The 16,215-nt window shown below is 34.0% G+C and overlaps 1 protein-coding gene across 1 annotated transcript; it reads left to right on the top strand.

The window, feature by feature from the left end:
- Positions 1 to 11,126: 11,126 nt before the first annotated feature.
- LOC148876862 (multicopper oxidase LPR1 homolog 1-like) lies at positions 11,127 to 14,012 on the top strand. The gene is made up of 4 exons (XM_088965169.1): positions 11,127 to 11,257; positions 11,437 to 11,701; positions 12,207 to 13,670; positions 13,808 to 14,012. The coding sequence occupies exons 2-4, from the start codon at positions 11,471 to 11,473 to the stop codon at positions 13,859 to 13,861; spliced, it is 1,749 nt and encodes a 582-aa protein (XP_088821295.1). The 5' UTR covers positions 11,127 to 11,257; positions 11,437 to 11,470; the 3' UTR covers positions 13,862 to 14,012.
- Positions 14,013 to 16,215: the final 2,203 nt, after the last annotated feature.

Raw genomic sequence — 16,215 nt, forward strand, 5'->3', positions numbered from 1 at the left:
GATCACAAGGAATTTCTTTTTCCTTCAACTACTACGAAAACTTTAAGAACACATTAATTTCTTTTTCTGTTGAAATATTTGTTTTTCTTCATTTTGTATCCGCAATTGGACTGAACCTTGGAGAAGTTCAAATAAAATTTTCAAAAGGTATAAGACAGGCAGCCTACCATTCAGTGTTGCACATCATGACAGAATTAAAGTTTTCTTTTTCATTAAACAAGACAATAATAGAACTATACTTATCAATGGATTTTTTTTTACCTTTCTGCTGCCTGCTGCTATTAGTGTAAATGTGTAATTGGTCACTCTCTGAGGTCTGGGGGCTACAAAACCCATAGTAGTGGTATGGGGATTGGGGGGACTTGACTTTCCACCGGTTTTTATATTTGGAGGATCAGGACCTAGCATTAACAACATCACCTAACCTTGAGCATTATTTGTTTGTATACTTGTTGATTAATTCTCAGACCAAGAAAAGAATAACAGATTCTGTGTATCCCAACTTCTTGATCCCAAATTTTTAGAGCAAATTTGGATTATTAAATTAAAACGTAACATATCCAACCTTTTCCCAACCTCAGGTTTCTATGATTAAATTTTTAACATGTTCTTTTAAGATAAAAAAACTTATACTTGAACGAATTCCATACCATACTCTTTCCATTTTCTGCATATTGGTCTTGACTTGTTTTATTTATTTGTTTCTTTGGGACTGAAAGAAGAGTGGGTGAGTAGTTATACAGAGTTCTCCCTTCCAACTTTTAATTTTTGACCATCTTTTAGAGTTAAAAACAAATCCCTTTATTTAGTTTTGAGTTTCCGGAATTCTATTGTTAGCAGAAGAAATGTATGAACAACAAAGCTATGAAGCCAATAAGCTCCCAGACCAGAATTCCTACACAACCAAGCACCCAGACAAAAGAGGATCAAGTAGAGAAAAACACCAAGAAAGCTCGGAAATGAAAGTGATGTTTTGGTGTATTGTCGAAGTTGCCCCTTGTTAATAGAGGAAATATACCGGCAGGATGCTTGACGTGAACAACAAAGCTTGGAAGTCAATAAGTCTCCCAAATATTCCTACACAACCCAGTATCCAAGCGGCATCTATCAATTGAATAATCAGATTAACTTCTAGAAGTTCTGGAAATGATCAGACAAAAGAGGATAACTAGAAAAAGAAAACTTAGAATTAAAAATAAGGGATGATACGTTGGTGTATTGTCAAAATCACCAAGATTTGCTTTTGAAAACACATTTCTAAGACGTTTAGACTTACATGTTCTAGTTGGGTTATTAGAAAAAAATTGTTGTTTCAATTTTCAAACTTTCAATACCTACGAGTTATATTCAGAAGATAGAAAATCCAACAAAGATCTCATGCATGCAAATAGGTGGAGTACAGCGTTACATGGATTCGATCTAGTTAAAGTACTGAAAGCTCCACAATATCCCAAATCTTATGTGATAGGACGCAACCTCATATAAGTTGGGTTAAGGCTTATGATGAATTAGGGTTGTCAATGGAATTTGCAAGTTCAACACCCAAATCTAAATTCAACCCGATTATTTTGGATTCAGATCATCTGTTTACATAACTGGTAGATTGATTTGTTTACGTTCAATTCAATTAAAGTTTGATACTGTTTAAATTTTATAATATACACATTATATAATTATATGGATAATAATACAAGTATATAAAATTTGTAATTAATAAATTCATTTTTATATTTATTTAAATTTATTTTATAATATAATGATTGTTTTTTTTTTAATTTTTAATTCTTTATTATTTTTAAAATATGAAAAATAAGGACTCTGATTCAAAATCCATTCTGAGACCCTAGGTCAAACCGGATTTCAGATTGAATTTAAATCTTAAACAATGGGATCGGGTTAAACAATTGAATTGACAAATGGGATCTTTTTGTTGGGGGGTAAGCACAGATAAGGCCATGTTTGAGAGTTCTTAAAAATAAGTGTTTATTCAAAATAAGTGCTTATTTGAGTGGGGACTACACCATTAAGCATTTATTGGTGTTGGGAAATAAGGGCTTAATTTTTAATCCCAAATTTCCAGTTTTTTTTTTTTTTTAAGTGCTCATACAATAAGCACTTATTCAATTTTACAAAAGCAATTACAAAGGCACTTATTCAATTTAATACCAAATATATCCTTTCACAAAAGCAATTACAAAGGCACTTTTATAAAAAGTAATTTTATGAAAAGTACTTTTATGAATGCATTTTTAGAAAAGTACTTTTACGAAAGTACTTTTACATAAAAACACTTTTATAAAAGTACTTTTATGAAAACACTTTTATGAAAGCATTTTTACAAAAATTCTTTTATAAAAGTACTTTTATGGAAGTACTTTTATGAAAATACTCTTATAAAAGTACTTTACAAAAGCATTTTTATGAATATACTTTTATAAAAGCACTTTTATAAAATTATTTTTACGGATCAAAGTACTTTTATGAAAACACTTTTATAAAAGTACTTTTGTAAAATCACTTCTATCAGAGTACTTTTATTCATTAACTTTGGATTGGATATATTGAAACTTTGAAGGAAAATGAAGGACAAAAGAGTCACAATTGCTTGTTTAAGTGCTTATTAGAGAAAAAGACCACCAAATGCCATATACAAAATAAGTGCTTATTTTGAAAAAACTGGGTGCCAAATGCAAATAAGTGCTTATTCAAATAAGTACTTATTTTTAAGCACTTATTTTAAACATAAACACTCCCAAACATGGCCTAAAATCCATTAGACAAACAAAAGAGCTAGCACAGCCTTGATTTGGTAAATAGTTAAAATCACACAGATTTCTTTCAAAATGGTTTGAGGCCTTGAATCCTTGACCCCCTTCGAGAGTGCCATGCTCCTGTTCTTCATTAAATCAAATCAAATGACAAGTTAAAATAATAACAGAAAGAGTACCAGGTTGACATGAACGTCTATACATTAAGTTCTCGTTTGTTTCACGGATTTTAGTAGGGGTTGGGCAATGGAATTGTGATCCCATTGACCAATTCTCCCACATTCCTTTTTATGACTTAGGTGAGACCTACGGTAAATATGTTTTTTCTGGGTATTATTTATTAGGGGAAGTGCTATTCTTTTTCCACTTGGGAAAGTCAATTTCCTGTGTGGAGAGTAAATACTCAAAATATAATATCTCAAAAATATCCATTAAAACAATATAATCCAAAAAACATGAACTTGTACCCAAAGGTAAAATTGACAAAACATAGAAAAATGAACTATTTACCAATAAAGTGGATGAGACAAAAGAAAATGGGAAAATTGAAAGGCTTTTCTAGGTAAATTTAACAATAAAGAACATAGATAAGTGTAATTATCTAAACAGCCTCTTGGTAAATAATCAAGGCCTAAATACTTTTTAATTGCGCTTTTGTGGAATTATTTTTTTTCTTACAAACAGACAAATTTGCTACTATTCAGAAGAGGAAGAGAAGGAACGTGTCACAACTCACAAGTCACAAGGCAATTAATGCGTACAAGTCACGATCTATAATATAATTAAAATTTAAAAGAAAAAAAATAAAGTCGAGGTGATGAGAATTGAATTATTGTTTCGAAGAGCCACACCAAAAACGACTTTTTGAGTTTTGTCTGTAGAATCACCAACCTTTTGAAAAGCAAGTGGGGGTCCTGATTAACTTGTGAAACCAGAAGTTAATTATGGCTTGTATCACCAGTTCGTCCTATGAGAAATTCTTTTAAAGGAAAGAAAAATATATAAAATACCCTCAACCTGTCCCAGCACCTACCTAACCTTAAATTGTTTCAGAGAAAGAGAGAGAGAGAATTGTAGTAGTAATTTTGAAATTGTCTATAGCCTTAAATTGTTCTATGGGGATGTCCATATCAATTCCCAACTGAAATTATTATTAAGTGCTGATAGACAAACTGTAAACGAAGAAATTCATACCAAAATCTAGCATAAACAAGGGAATCCTGTTAGGAGAACATACGTATCCTCCCTCTCTCTCTCTCACACACACACAGATAAACAAAGACAAAGGTTATGCTGTTTCTACTAGAAATGTTTAGCGTTCATAAAAAAATGTATGTATTAGATTTGTGTTAGCATTTCTAACAGAAACATCGAATTTCATTTTTCTTGAAGAAGTGGCAATGGTACCCACATCTAATACTAAAAATAGAATTTTATGTAACAGCAACCTATTTTATCAAAAAATTGAATTGATAAACCCCAAATGTTTTTAATAGAAGCATCAATGATACAAAACACAATCAAAATAAGAGAAGCAAAGGGAAAGTTATTTTTTCAGATCGATCAAGAAATCTATGTTATTTTTTTAGATTTATGTAAGGATTAGGAAAAGTTTAATTTATTTTCCTAGATATCACTTATCCAGATAAAACTTACCGAAAATCAAAGGGGGCCTAACAGTAAAGACTTGGGGTCTTTCCAATCCAAATCAAAAGTACTCACTGTATATCTTTTACCCACCAAAGAAAATGTTAGACCTGATACATTTTATTTTAGTTAAAATAAATCTCCAAGTACCACTGCAACAAAAAAAAGCCTCTGGCTTCCATAAAATCTAAATTTAGAGCTTGTTTCCAGCGTTTCTTGTTTCTTTTAATGTAAATGAGAGTCGTATAGTAAGGCAAGTTAAGTTATAATTATTGCACGAATCTAACCATTAACCATTTAGCCTAAAGGAACAATTAAATTTCATTTATATATCAACAACTTTGTCTGTTCTTCTCTTTGTGGGAGGTTATTTGATTTTAATTAGGCAACAATGTGATGCTTTCTAAAACTGAGAATCAAAACTACCTGACCCACGATCAGTTTTATGATATTTAGAGACTGTTAAGTATGGTTTGTTTGGGGTGCAATTTTATTTACATCGGTGCAGAAGTTTAGGAGTGCAAATAGCTTAAGCAAGTTTTGATTTACTTTTTATTATTTTGTTTGTTTGTTTGTCCGATACCATATCTTCTTCGCATCATAGATTTTCCCACATAACATAGAGATTTGAATCGTAACAACAACCTTATTCTTTGCTTCCGGCAATTTTAACAGTTTCAGTCAATCAGTGTTTTCAACCTTATAATAGTTTATTACTGTTTGAATTATGATAAGTTAATATTTAACACCAGTTTCCACTTATAATGTTTATTTTAATGGGGAAGCAGCATTACAGAGTCAATGAATGATTCCGACAACCTAAGTAATTAACCAACCAATCTATCTCTGAAAAATGAAGTTTATGAAAGCTTAACGTGTCTCTCTATGTGGGGCACCTCTTGATTAATTCAATTGTTTTTCTATTAAATTAAAGGTAGATGAAGTTATCAAATTGTTATATTTATGGTTCAGTTATTCTCTCGATGTTAGAAATTTAATTTCAACCTGAAGCTCACCAAATCACTTGAGTCTGCATTCTGCAACCGTTCTATATTGATTGCACGCAGAAGTACCGGGATAATTTAACTGACTGTTACCATATCAAACTCTTCCTTATTACCTCTCTCTCTCTCTCTCTCTCTCTCTCTCTACACAGGATTAATTGCATCTCCAATTCATTAACATCGATCAAACTCTTTCGCTTGTGAAGAAGATGATGCCTATATAAGCTGCAAGTATATGCTATCTTCCTACGTCAAACTGAGTGGCTTTGGAAAGCTGCTCCCTTCACTGAATAATTCAGGCTTAAAATTGGTTACGTTTGTTGTGAGTGGCTACTTCATTCCGCCATTACTAATTAATTATTAATAGCATCAATTTTATATGTTTTTATGGATACTAGTAAGTGCATATCATACGTATTTTGTGCATGGTAAGTCTAAAGCATGATAATGATAGGAATAACCTATCTAAAATTTTCTATAAATATGTATTCTTTTATATGTTTTTTGCTTTTTTTTATTAATAGGATGCATGCATATTGCAAAATCCAAATCTTATTACTTCAATACCCACATCCCATCTAAATACGTGATAATCGAATCAATTTATGAAGTTTCAAATATCATTGACAGGTCTACTTGCTTGATTAGATTCTTCTTTTTATAATATTTTATCATTTTTACCATAGAAATGTAAGATTTAAATAGAGGGAATTGAATGAGGTGAAAATTAGCAGTTCAATTTACAATTTAAACCTTACAATTAAATAGAAACTAAATTCAAAATTGAGTTTTTACTCAAAAGAAAGTTTCACAATCTTATTTATATTTTTAATAGCAATGTAAATATAAAACTATAGATGTGTTCAATTTTTTCTGTAATTCTTTTATATTTCTGTGCAAAAATAATTTCATTATGTTACACTTACTTTTTGTTTAATATGATAATTATATAATATTATACATATTCCTGAATGTTTCTTTGCAATATTTATGTATTTTTATATTTTATTAACTTTTATTATTTATTTATGACATTGAATGTTAAAACCCAAAAGTTGAACTATTGATCTTTGTCAAATAGTAAGACAATTTCATTTTTGGGTAGTTCTAATGTATGTATTTCATTTTCATTATCAATAAAAATAATTCTTTTTATTATACTTATTTTTTAATTTAATTAAGAAAAGTATCATAAATGTGTCTAATTTTTTATACATTTTTATAATTTTTATATTTGTTTATATTTTAAAAATGTTATTACCTAACCATAACTTCATAGGCTTATCAATTTGATTCGAATGATTGAATTGCTTAGCCACCACTTGAATAAAGAATGGTTTTGTTTTTTAGCTAGTTTTAAAATATATTGGTTTATATCATTAAGAATATTAAAATAGATCTAATTAGTAACATTTATTGGTTAAGAATAACTTAAATATAGGATTTAATAAGAAAAAATGGGAGTTAATACCTTTAAGTATAAGACTTAATGAAAGAGAATTAAATGAAGTGAAAAGTAATAATTGAAGTTACATTTTCAACCCTTACAATTAGATATGTAATAAATAGATAAATATGGGCATTTTAGTAACAATCAAAAGTTGGCATTAAAGTTGTAATAAAATGACTTTCATACCCTTTATTAAACAAGGAAGTAGAGGGTAATTTTAGTCCAAAAAAACTTTCACTTTGTATTGGCACTTTTATATATAGTATAGATCCCTTTTCTTTTATTCATTTATAAAAAAAATGTAACATTTAAATAAAGGGAATTGAATGTGGTGAAAAAAGTAGTTCAATTTAAAATTTAAACTTTATTATTAAATAGGGATTAAATTAAATAATTATTGTTTTAGTCAATGTTTTAAAAATCGAACTGGACTGTATGATCGAGCCGTTTGGCTCGAGAACTAGTAAGGTCATTGATTCCGTTTTGGCCCCAAACCGCTATTTTTACAAAAAAAAAAAAAGACGTTGAAATGGTCAAAGAATTGTTGATCCGAACGGTTTAACCATTAAAATGTTCAACCTGGTTAATGGTTCTCAAGTTGCTTTCAAACTAATTCCAAAATTTTTATTTATTTTAAAAATATAAATTAGAAAATAAAAAATGGTAAAAGAAATTTTCATATCTCAAAATCTTGTTCAATTATTCCCAATGGCTAAAATTAATTAGGGTTTTTAGTTATTATATTTTGATTTTGAATTTTACTGATTTTATATTAAAATTTGAGATACACTAATGAAGCAAATAATGTAGGAGTCGATAGAAATTTAGAGAGATGAGAAAGATGTAAAAAGAGGGCAAGTGGTGTTGTAGCAGCGGTGATGATGAACAAGGAGATAATTATCACCGATGATTCATTCTTCTTCTTCTTCTTCTTCTTCTTCTTCTTAAGGCAAATATTTATGTAACAATGCTCAATGAATATAGTGACAAACACTTTGGGCGACACTTCCTTTTTCTTCTTCTTCTTCGTCCCTTTTTTTTCTCACTTCTCAACTTTAACCAGTTGCCTCCTTAATTTTCAAAGTCTGACACTCCCTCTTATAATAATGTAAATATATGGTAGAGTTTAACCTAATCCTAATCTAATGGTCAAAATAAAAAGTTACATTATATTTTACATCTTATCGGTTTAACCCGTTCAAATTATACGGTTGAACCACTGACTCGGAAAACAGAAGCCAAAGCGGTTTCATTTCTCGATTGGTTTTAAAAATTTTGATTTTAGTCAAAAGAAAGTTCCATAATCTTATTTATTTTTTGAATAATATACTAAATATAGAATTTTAGATGTGTTCAAAATTTCTATAACCTTTTTTGTATTTTTGTGTAAAAATAATTCTAATATGCCGTACTTACTTTTTATTTAATATGATAAATACATGATATTATACATGTGTCTGAATGTTTTTATACAAAATTTATGTATATTTATTATTTATTTATGATATTAAAGGTTAACACATTTAACCCAAAAGCTGAATTATTTATTATTAATTTTTAAATTTCATTTTTTGTTAGTTCTAAATTATGTATTTCATTTTCATTATCAATAAAAACAATTCTTGTTTATTACACTTATTTTTTAATTTGATTCATAAAAATATCATTGATGTGTCTAATTTTCTATTTTTTATATATTTTTATTTCTATTTTTATAATTCTCTCTCTCTCTCTCTCTCTCTCTCTCTCTCTCTATATATATATATATATATATATATATATATATAATTAGGTTGGGCTGAAGCCACTGAACTTAGGCAAACCTGGGCTGGTATAAACCCATTGTCAGTTATCTGAACTGCTTAGTTTGAGGATTTAATACTAAAACTGCTTTTGGTTGCTAAATGTAAAATAAAGGAAAATGAATGATTTCCTTAAAAGTTGATATTATTCGTTAATAAAACGAATATATGAGTTCTGCAACATACCAATTTTTATTAATTGAACGATTCATGAAAAATATTTAAAACAAATGTTATAAATTTTCCTACACTTTATGAAAATAATTTTCACACATCTAGTTTATATGCAAGCGACAAATACTGTAAAACAGTAATTTTCAGAAATTGATTTTTTTTTTTACATATTCTACGTGCAATCGAAATGGAGCGTGGAGCAGATTTGAGCTTATACACTGTTTGTTTGTGAGAAGTAAATTGGTGGTCCAATATATATTTGAAATCAGATCCAATATTATATACAGTAGAACTAACGGAGGTAGTCCAGTACTACTACTATAGTAGGAGTATTTATATGTTTGGAATGGGGTAAGAAGTAAGAGGATGCATCCCAAGGAGTGAGGTAAAAGAAAGGTGGTACACACATTGTACCAGTTTTTTAGATTCAAAAGTTACACTGTTAATAATGTAAATGAGATAAAAAAAAAATGTATAAATTTTGTATCAAATAATATAAGTATAAATCATAATTACAAACAAAAAAATTTAAAAGTGAATAAGGTTTTTTTTTTTTTAACTCAAATTGTGAGGAGTGAAACTTTTATACAGTATTTCGAAACTTTTCGTATTGCATCGTATATATTTAATTTATATTTATATTTACACTCTTCACAAATGAAGCCTTATGTATACACATGTATGACAAGTTTCCTTCCACTAGTATGTATAGGAGTAAGGGTGTAAAGATAGGAAAACCAAACACAACCTTAGATGATGCTTTAAATTTTCACATGTCAATAATACAACTGTTATTTTCCGATTTCTCATTCCAACCTTATCTTGTTTTCCACTTTTAATTATATTTGAATGAATGACACTTATTGACACTATTTATGCAATTTCTCTCTCTCTTTCTCTCTCTCTTACCTACTCTGCACGTGCACATAGGCCACTTAACTAATACGAAAGAAATTAATGAGGGACCTTGAATCATGGAAGACTTTGAGCTAGGAAAATAATGTCAATGGGGCAGATTTGGAGTGGAGATATTTTTTTTTTCATCCCGTCTCTGTTCTTCATTGATGATAAAAACGAACCTCCATGGAAATGAATTTGGGACCCGAATGCCGAATTTTTTTTTAATTAATTTACCACTTAATTAAAATCATTAATCACCAAATAACGTAGAGACTGAAACTTATTCAATATATGTAATGGTAATTTTATAATTTTCAGATATACTCACCAGAAACAGTTTTGGCAATGTTTAATATAGGATGTGGAAAACAAAAGACTTGCGATATGTTTAATCAAGAACTCGACCTCTCTGTGTCTAGATTGAAGAACCAGTCTAATCAAAGAAGACAACTTTCTTAAGGAAGGTCATCACCAACCCTCGAAGACTTCCTTTTCCTCCTCCATATTTAAAATCAAATCTTCTTTAATTTCTTCACCAAGACGTTTACGTGTGAAAGACAGAAGCTAGCCATCTATCTGCGACTCGTTTCGGCATTTAGTCTCATGATTCATACTTCTTTCTTCACCCAAATGGTCTCAATCCTTCTCCACTCTATTCGTCTATTTAAGAATCATTTTAACATCGACACCCACTAAAGAAAGATTCGTGTCAATATAAAACAACCATTCCAATTTAGCAGCTGACTCAAAACCAGGTATGATATAGTGAGCCCCAGGCCAAGGTTTAAGATAAGCATATATACCAATGTGATCAATTCTTTCAACTTTCTTATTACTTAATTACTAAAAGATAATCAGTTAATAACATTGTAATTTGTGACATAATAACCATTAAGTAACATTAAGGCTGTGTTTGGTTTGATAGAACAGAAAATTCCTTAAGAACTTAATTAGCCTCATTATTTTTTTTTTCTACATATACGCCCCTTATTTTCTACCAAAACAAACATGGGCTAAGGAATTAATAGTTATTTAGCTAGGTATTAAAAATGGACAAATGGGTCTTAGTATGCACTGAGAATACGTATGATTTCAACCACCTAACAACCCACTTCGCTTTAAAAGTTGAAATTTTATGAGCCCCTTCTTTATGCTTGGGACCTCTTAACTAAATGATTGATTTATATTGTGTTAATTAATTAATTAATTAATTAGCATATGTTAATTTCCCATGCATCAATACTTCTTAATAGCCAAGTAATCTTATTTTAGGGTTCCTTTTCTGGATATTTAGATTTTAACCATAATCTGACCAAATCACGTCGCCTACTGTTTTCATAGACCACGCGGTATTAGACTTAATTTCATCACCATCTCATTGATTTACTCAGCAGAGAGGAAACATAACTCAAAAATTTTCAATAAATAGGTCACTTGTTCGACATCAATCCTGTCTTGTGCCTGGCACACGCCTCTCTCTCTCTCTCTCTCTTGTTCTTTCTCCTGCGAAAGGTATGTCTGCCAACCCCGGCCCCTGAGCAACCATCTTCTCTCTTCTGATCTCTTCCAGTGTTCTTCTTCGTGTCGATGGGTGTTGTGCTGCATGGTCTGACTGATTTTGTTGTCTGTTGATCAGTCGATTGCACACTGACCGTTCAGTTTTTTCACAAAACTACTGCGCTTTTTTACAGATAGGGTGGCTGGTGCTTCGTACGATTGGAAACGATGAGGATTGAAGTAGTGCCGTTGTTAGCTCTGCTCGTGGCGATTTGCAGCAGAGCTGCCTCACAAGCCGCCCCGCCTCCTGTTACTGACGCTGCTCTAACTCAAGTGGCCGCTTCTCTGCAAATGTTCGTGGATGAACTCCCACAGATGCCCAAGCTCTATGGCTTTTCCTTACGAGCTGGAAAGCCCACGCCTGGAAACCTCGTCGTTGGCATGTTTGAAACGAAATGGGTACGCTGTACGCATGATGCCTATAACTCAAACAAGTGCACTCCGGATCCAGGTCCAGGGCCTTCAAATGGATTTCATCCAATTGGATTTGGATGGATATCCATTTAATCATGATTGGATCGGATCGGATTTAAATATATAATGCATGATTCAATTTAATTAAGGGATCCAATGGGATTTGGAATTAAAACACACCAGTTTTACTATTTATAGTGTATATTTATTTATATTTAGATTTGATTTACTGAGTTTCTCATCAAATTAGATGTCTGGATTTCTATATGAATCGGATTCGAATCCAAAGACATCAAACTTGGATATAATTCATGTATGTAGAATTATTGCAATATTGTTGGAGCCCGGAGGTCTGGGAATCGGGGTGAACCTAACTCCTTAACGTGGGCCGGAGTTGGGTTGGGAATTTGTCAAATTTTCAATGGACCCGAATCTAAACCGGACCCTAATTGTGGTGACTCTCACTTTTCTTAACTCTTATCTCATGCAGAAATTTCACCGCGATTTGCCAGCAACGACAGTCTTCGCTTTCGGGACAAGCGCAGAAGACGCAACCGTGCCCGGTCCCACAATAGAGGCCATCCAGGGGATACCGACATACGTGACGTGGCAAAATCACCTCCCTCAAAGCCACATACTCCCGTGGGATCCCACCATCCCCACCGCAATCCCCAAGAACGGTGGGGTCCCAACCGTGGTGCATCTCCATGGTGGAATTCACGAGCCACAGAGCGATGGTCACCCCGATGCCTGGTTCACCTCCAACTTCAGAGAGACCGGGCCCACCTGGTCCAAAGCCACCTATAGTTATCCAAACGTCCACCACTCAGGGAATTTTTGGTACCATGACCACGCAAAAGGCTTGACACGTGTCAACTTGCTAGCTGGCCTGATTGGACCTTACGTCATCCGCAACCCAGCCCTAGATGCCTACCTGAACCTTCCCTCCGGCCCTGAGTTCGACCGGCACCTGATGATCTTCGACCGGAGCTTCAATAGGGACGGTTCCCTCTACATGAACTACACCGGCGTTGTCCCGTCCATCCACCCTCAGTGGCAACCGGAGTACTTCGGCCATGCCATCGTCGTTAACGGCAAGGCCTGGCCCTACCTGAAGGTACAGAGGCGGAAGTACAGGTTCAGGATCATCAACGCCGCCAACGCACGATATTTCTCGTTGTCATTAAGCAACGGCCTCCCATTTATCCAGGTGGGATCCGATGGGTCCTACCTTCCGTCACCGGTGCAAACACAGACTGTGGTCTTAGCACCCGCCGAGATTGCCGATGTGATCATTGACTTCTCAACTTCCAGCGCCAATGAGATTGTAGTGAACAATAATGCACCCTATCCATACCCAGGCGGTAGCTCTGTGGATCAGCTCAACTCCAAGGTAATGAAGTTCATAATTGCACCGGGCAAGCCGAAGGTACCAGATACCTCCAAGATCCCAACCAGTCTAGTGAGTTACCGGGCGACGCCGATGGTAGATGGTGCGGTGAAGAAAAGGTACATAGTGTTCTACGAGTACATGACCCCTTCCGGGGATCCCACTCACTTCTTGATAAACGGTAAAAAGTTCTCCGACCCAGTGACGGAGACACCGAAGTCCGGTAGCACAGAGGTGTGGGAGGTGATCAACTTGACCGGGGACGACCACCCATTACACGTACACTTGGCAACATTTCAGGCGATCAAAGTGCAGGACCTGGTGAATGTGGCCCAATTCAATAGCTGCATGACAACCAAAAACGATGCCATCGCCTGCAATGTAGCGTCATATGTCACCGGAAAATTGACAGAGGTACCTCGGAATGAAAGGACGTGGAAGAACATAGTGAAGATAGCGCCGAATGCCCAAACAACCGTAGTCATCAAGTTTAATCTGGTCGACACGAATTCTCCTTTTCCATTTGACGCAACTGCAGAACCCGGATATGTCTACCATTGCCATGTAAGTGAGAGGCCTCACTAGCTCTGAATTCTGAAACAAGAAAGTGTGTTAAAGTAAAGTAATATTGTTTGGTTCTCCTTCTCATTCCCACGGTTAATTTGATGATATATACTGAATCCTGATTTTCGTGAATGCAGATTCTGGATCACGAGGATAACGTCATGATTCGGCCATTGAAGTTGACTTCCTGAAGTTTGATGACATGAGAGAACTGCTTGACCTTGAGTTTCTCTATTTTTTTCTTTTCAGTGTGCTTGTGAGTCGTCTGAGGTTAAATAAGTGCACGATATGATCCATGAAATAGCACAAATTACAGATTACATATTACGGAGACTTAATTGGTGGAATGATGATGATTTACTGTTTTACAAAGCAAGAAACAGCTCCCTCTTGATTTGAATATTTTTATCTACAATTACAAGCAAAAGGAATAAAACACAAAATTTGGCGAGAAACCCATTAACAAGCCAAACCTGATAACCCCGGCACGTCTGGTCACGGTCTAGGGTTGGCTCGGTCATTGCCTGCTAGGGCTTTTTCTTGTATGGGCTGGGCCTAGGACAATGGGGCCTAACTACTTCTAAGATTGGGCCCTGGAATTCCCCGAAATTCCTGCTTGTCCTATCCAAATTTTCTGAATCAGTTCTAAAGAAGTTGTAGACTTGCAATATGATCACTCTTCTTGGTTCTTTTTTAAGCCTGAAAAGGCAGCATATAATGATAAATGCTCAGACTACAAACAAGATCAAACAATCAGAAAAAAAAAAAAGCATGAACTGAACATGAACCGACAAATAAATCCAACATCGATCAAGCAACAGACCAAATTAAACTTGATCATGAAGAACAATGAATGGTACATACCCATGTACACATCATAGTAAGAGGTTCTAAAACTCAAGCACTCTTAAAAGACAGCTTTATTTTTTCCCTATTTAATATTACTAGATGAGATGTTTTCAGTAAAGAGTATTTACTAAAGATCTTGACCACCAAACTAAGATCAGCCAATTAATCTTGAAAGCCTAAGTGATGTGAATGGTTTCAATTAACCTGGGCTACGAAAGTGATATAATCATTAAAATAATATATCAAATTAACCTAAAGGTTTAGGCCATTAAATGGTTCTAGATGAAACCGTTAATTAATCTCGACCATCCAAATGATGTACCTCTATTCCACAAAGTACAAAACCAAGCCATCCAAAAAAATACAATTTAATACAAAAATTCTAAGCATCAAAATGGTCTCCTTAGAACAAAGAATCAATCTTATCCATCCAAGCAATTTACAGAGATTTTAACTAATCTCAGCCATTCAATAAGGCCGCCCCTAAACCGCCTATACAACAGCGGTGCCAACAGCAGATCTGGGCACGAAAAGTTTCGTATAACCCTAAAATCAGTTGGGATCAGGTATGCACAACGTTGTAAGCACGTTTAATGGTCATTTGAAAATTTTTTTGGCACTTATCAACTTAAACCATTGTTAAATATTTTGTATCTATCGGATCTGGTCCCTCTAAAATACAGGGTCTCTATAATTTACCTTATTTTTGGCTATAAAAAGACTCAAACTTTCATTAGTTCATAGTGGGCTATTACTCTGTTATGGACTTGCTTTACAATCATGAATTTGAACGTCGATTTCATTGTTATTATATTATTGCACTACATTCATGACATTACGTATCAAAGCAGTTCTTAGTGTTCAGAGTCGTCTTGTCCGGTGGATTATTTAATTAGCAACGTCCTATATATTTTTTCACGTTGATACACAGAACCAGATTATGAAAGAAATCATGTCCCAATTCCCAACCATTAAAGATAATAGAAGTTTCCAATTATATATATATATATATATATATGATGTAGCGCGATGTAACTGCTCTTTGTTGGAGGTGATCTGGCTTTCAGGCGGACGACGAATTAAGTTGATCTGTAAGAGAAGGATCAGAGAATCCGGGGTTGCTAGCCCGACAAGTTCGCTCCGATGCTTAAGTTAGTATATTATTGCGAGATGAAAAGCTTTACAATGCAGAGAGCTAGAGAGCGGAATAATCACGCATACCTTAAACCTCCGGGGGTGGAGCCTTTATATAGTCGAGTCCTCGCGGGTTTTGCGGATCGGTTCTATGATCTTCGTCATGATAGGATCTGTTTCCGCCTTAGTTGGAAGATAATGCTGCCAACCGATAAGGCTCATCAATTCCGCTCGAATCGATCGGAGAGATAATGCTAGCTGTTACGCGACGTGATCCTGTGAGGCCCGGGATCCGTTGGAGTGTTTTTTGGGATCACCACGTAGTGGCATGTCGGTATCCCCGAGCTGATGTCTTTAAGTCTCGAACTGGGTTGAGTTCCGAAGTGTCTTAGCATCAAGGTGTTCTTGTTGCGATCTAGTACCGAAACGATCTCGCCCTGAGGTGGCCTTGTCCCGATGTCACTTTAGCCCGGGGTGGTTGGGTACCCGAGCTCGATCTGCTGTGGACTGATCATGATAAGCTGAGTTGTCATCTCTTGGTCAGGTCGTGTCCATGTGTCCC

The sequence above is a fragment of the Nelumbo lutea genome, chromosome 1, assembly GCF_056320005.1.
Source record: "Nelumbo lutea isolate HS-2025 chromosome 1, American lotus-T2T, whole genome shotgun sequence".
Classification (NCBI taxonomy): Eukaryota; Viridiplantae; Streptophyta; class Magnoliopsida; order Proteales; family Nelumbonaceae; genus Nelumbo; species Nelumbo lutea.

Coding starts and splice junctions, on each gene's coding strand:
- LOC148876862 (XM_088965169.1), top strand. CDS start 11,471: ATGAGGATTGAAGTAGTGCCGTTGTTAGCTCTGCTCGTGGCGATTTGC. Junction 11,702..12,206: donor GCATGTTTGAAACGAAATGG/GTACGCTGTACG, acceptor TATCTCATGCAG/AAATTTCACCGCGATTTGCC. Junction 13,671..13,807: donor GATATGTCTACCATTGCCAT/GTAAGTGAGAGG, acceptor TCGTGAATGCAG/ATTCTGGATCACGAGGATAA.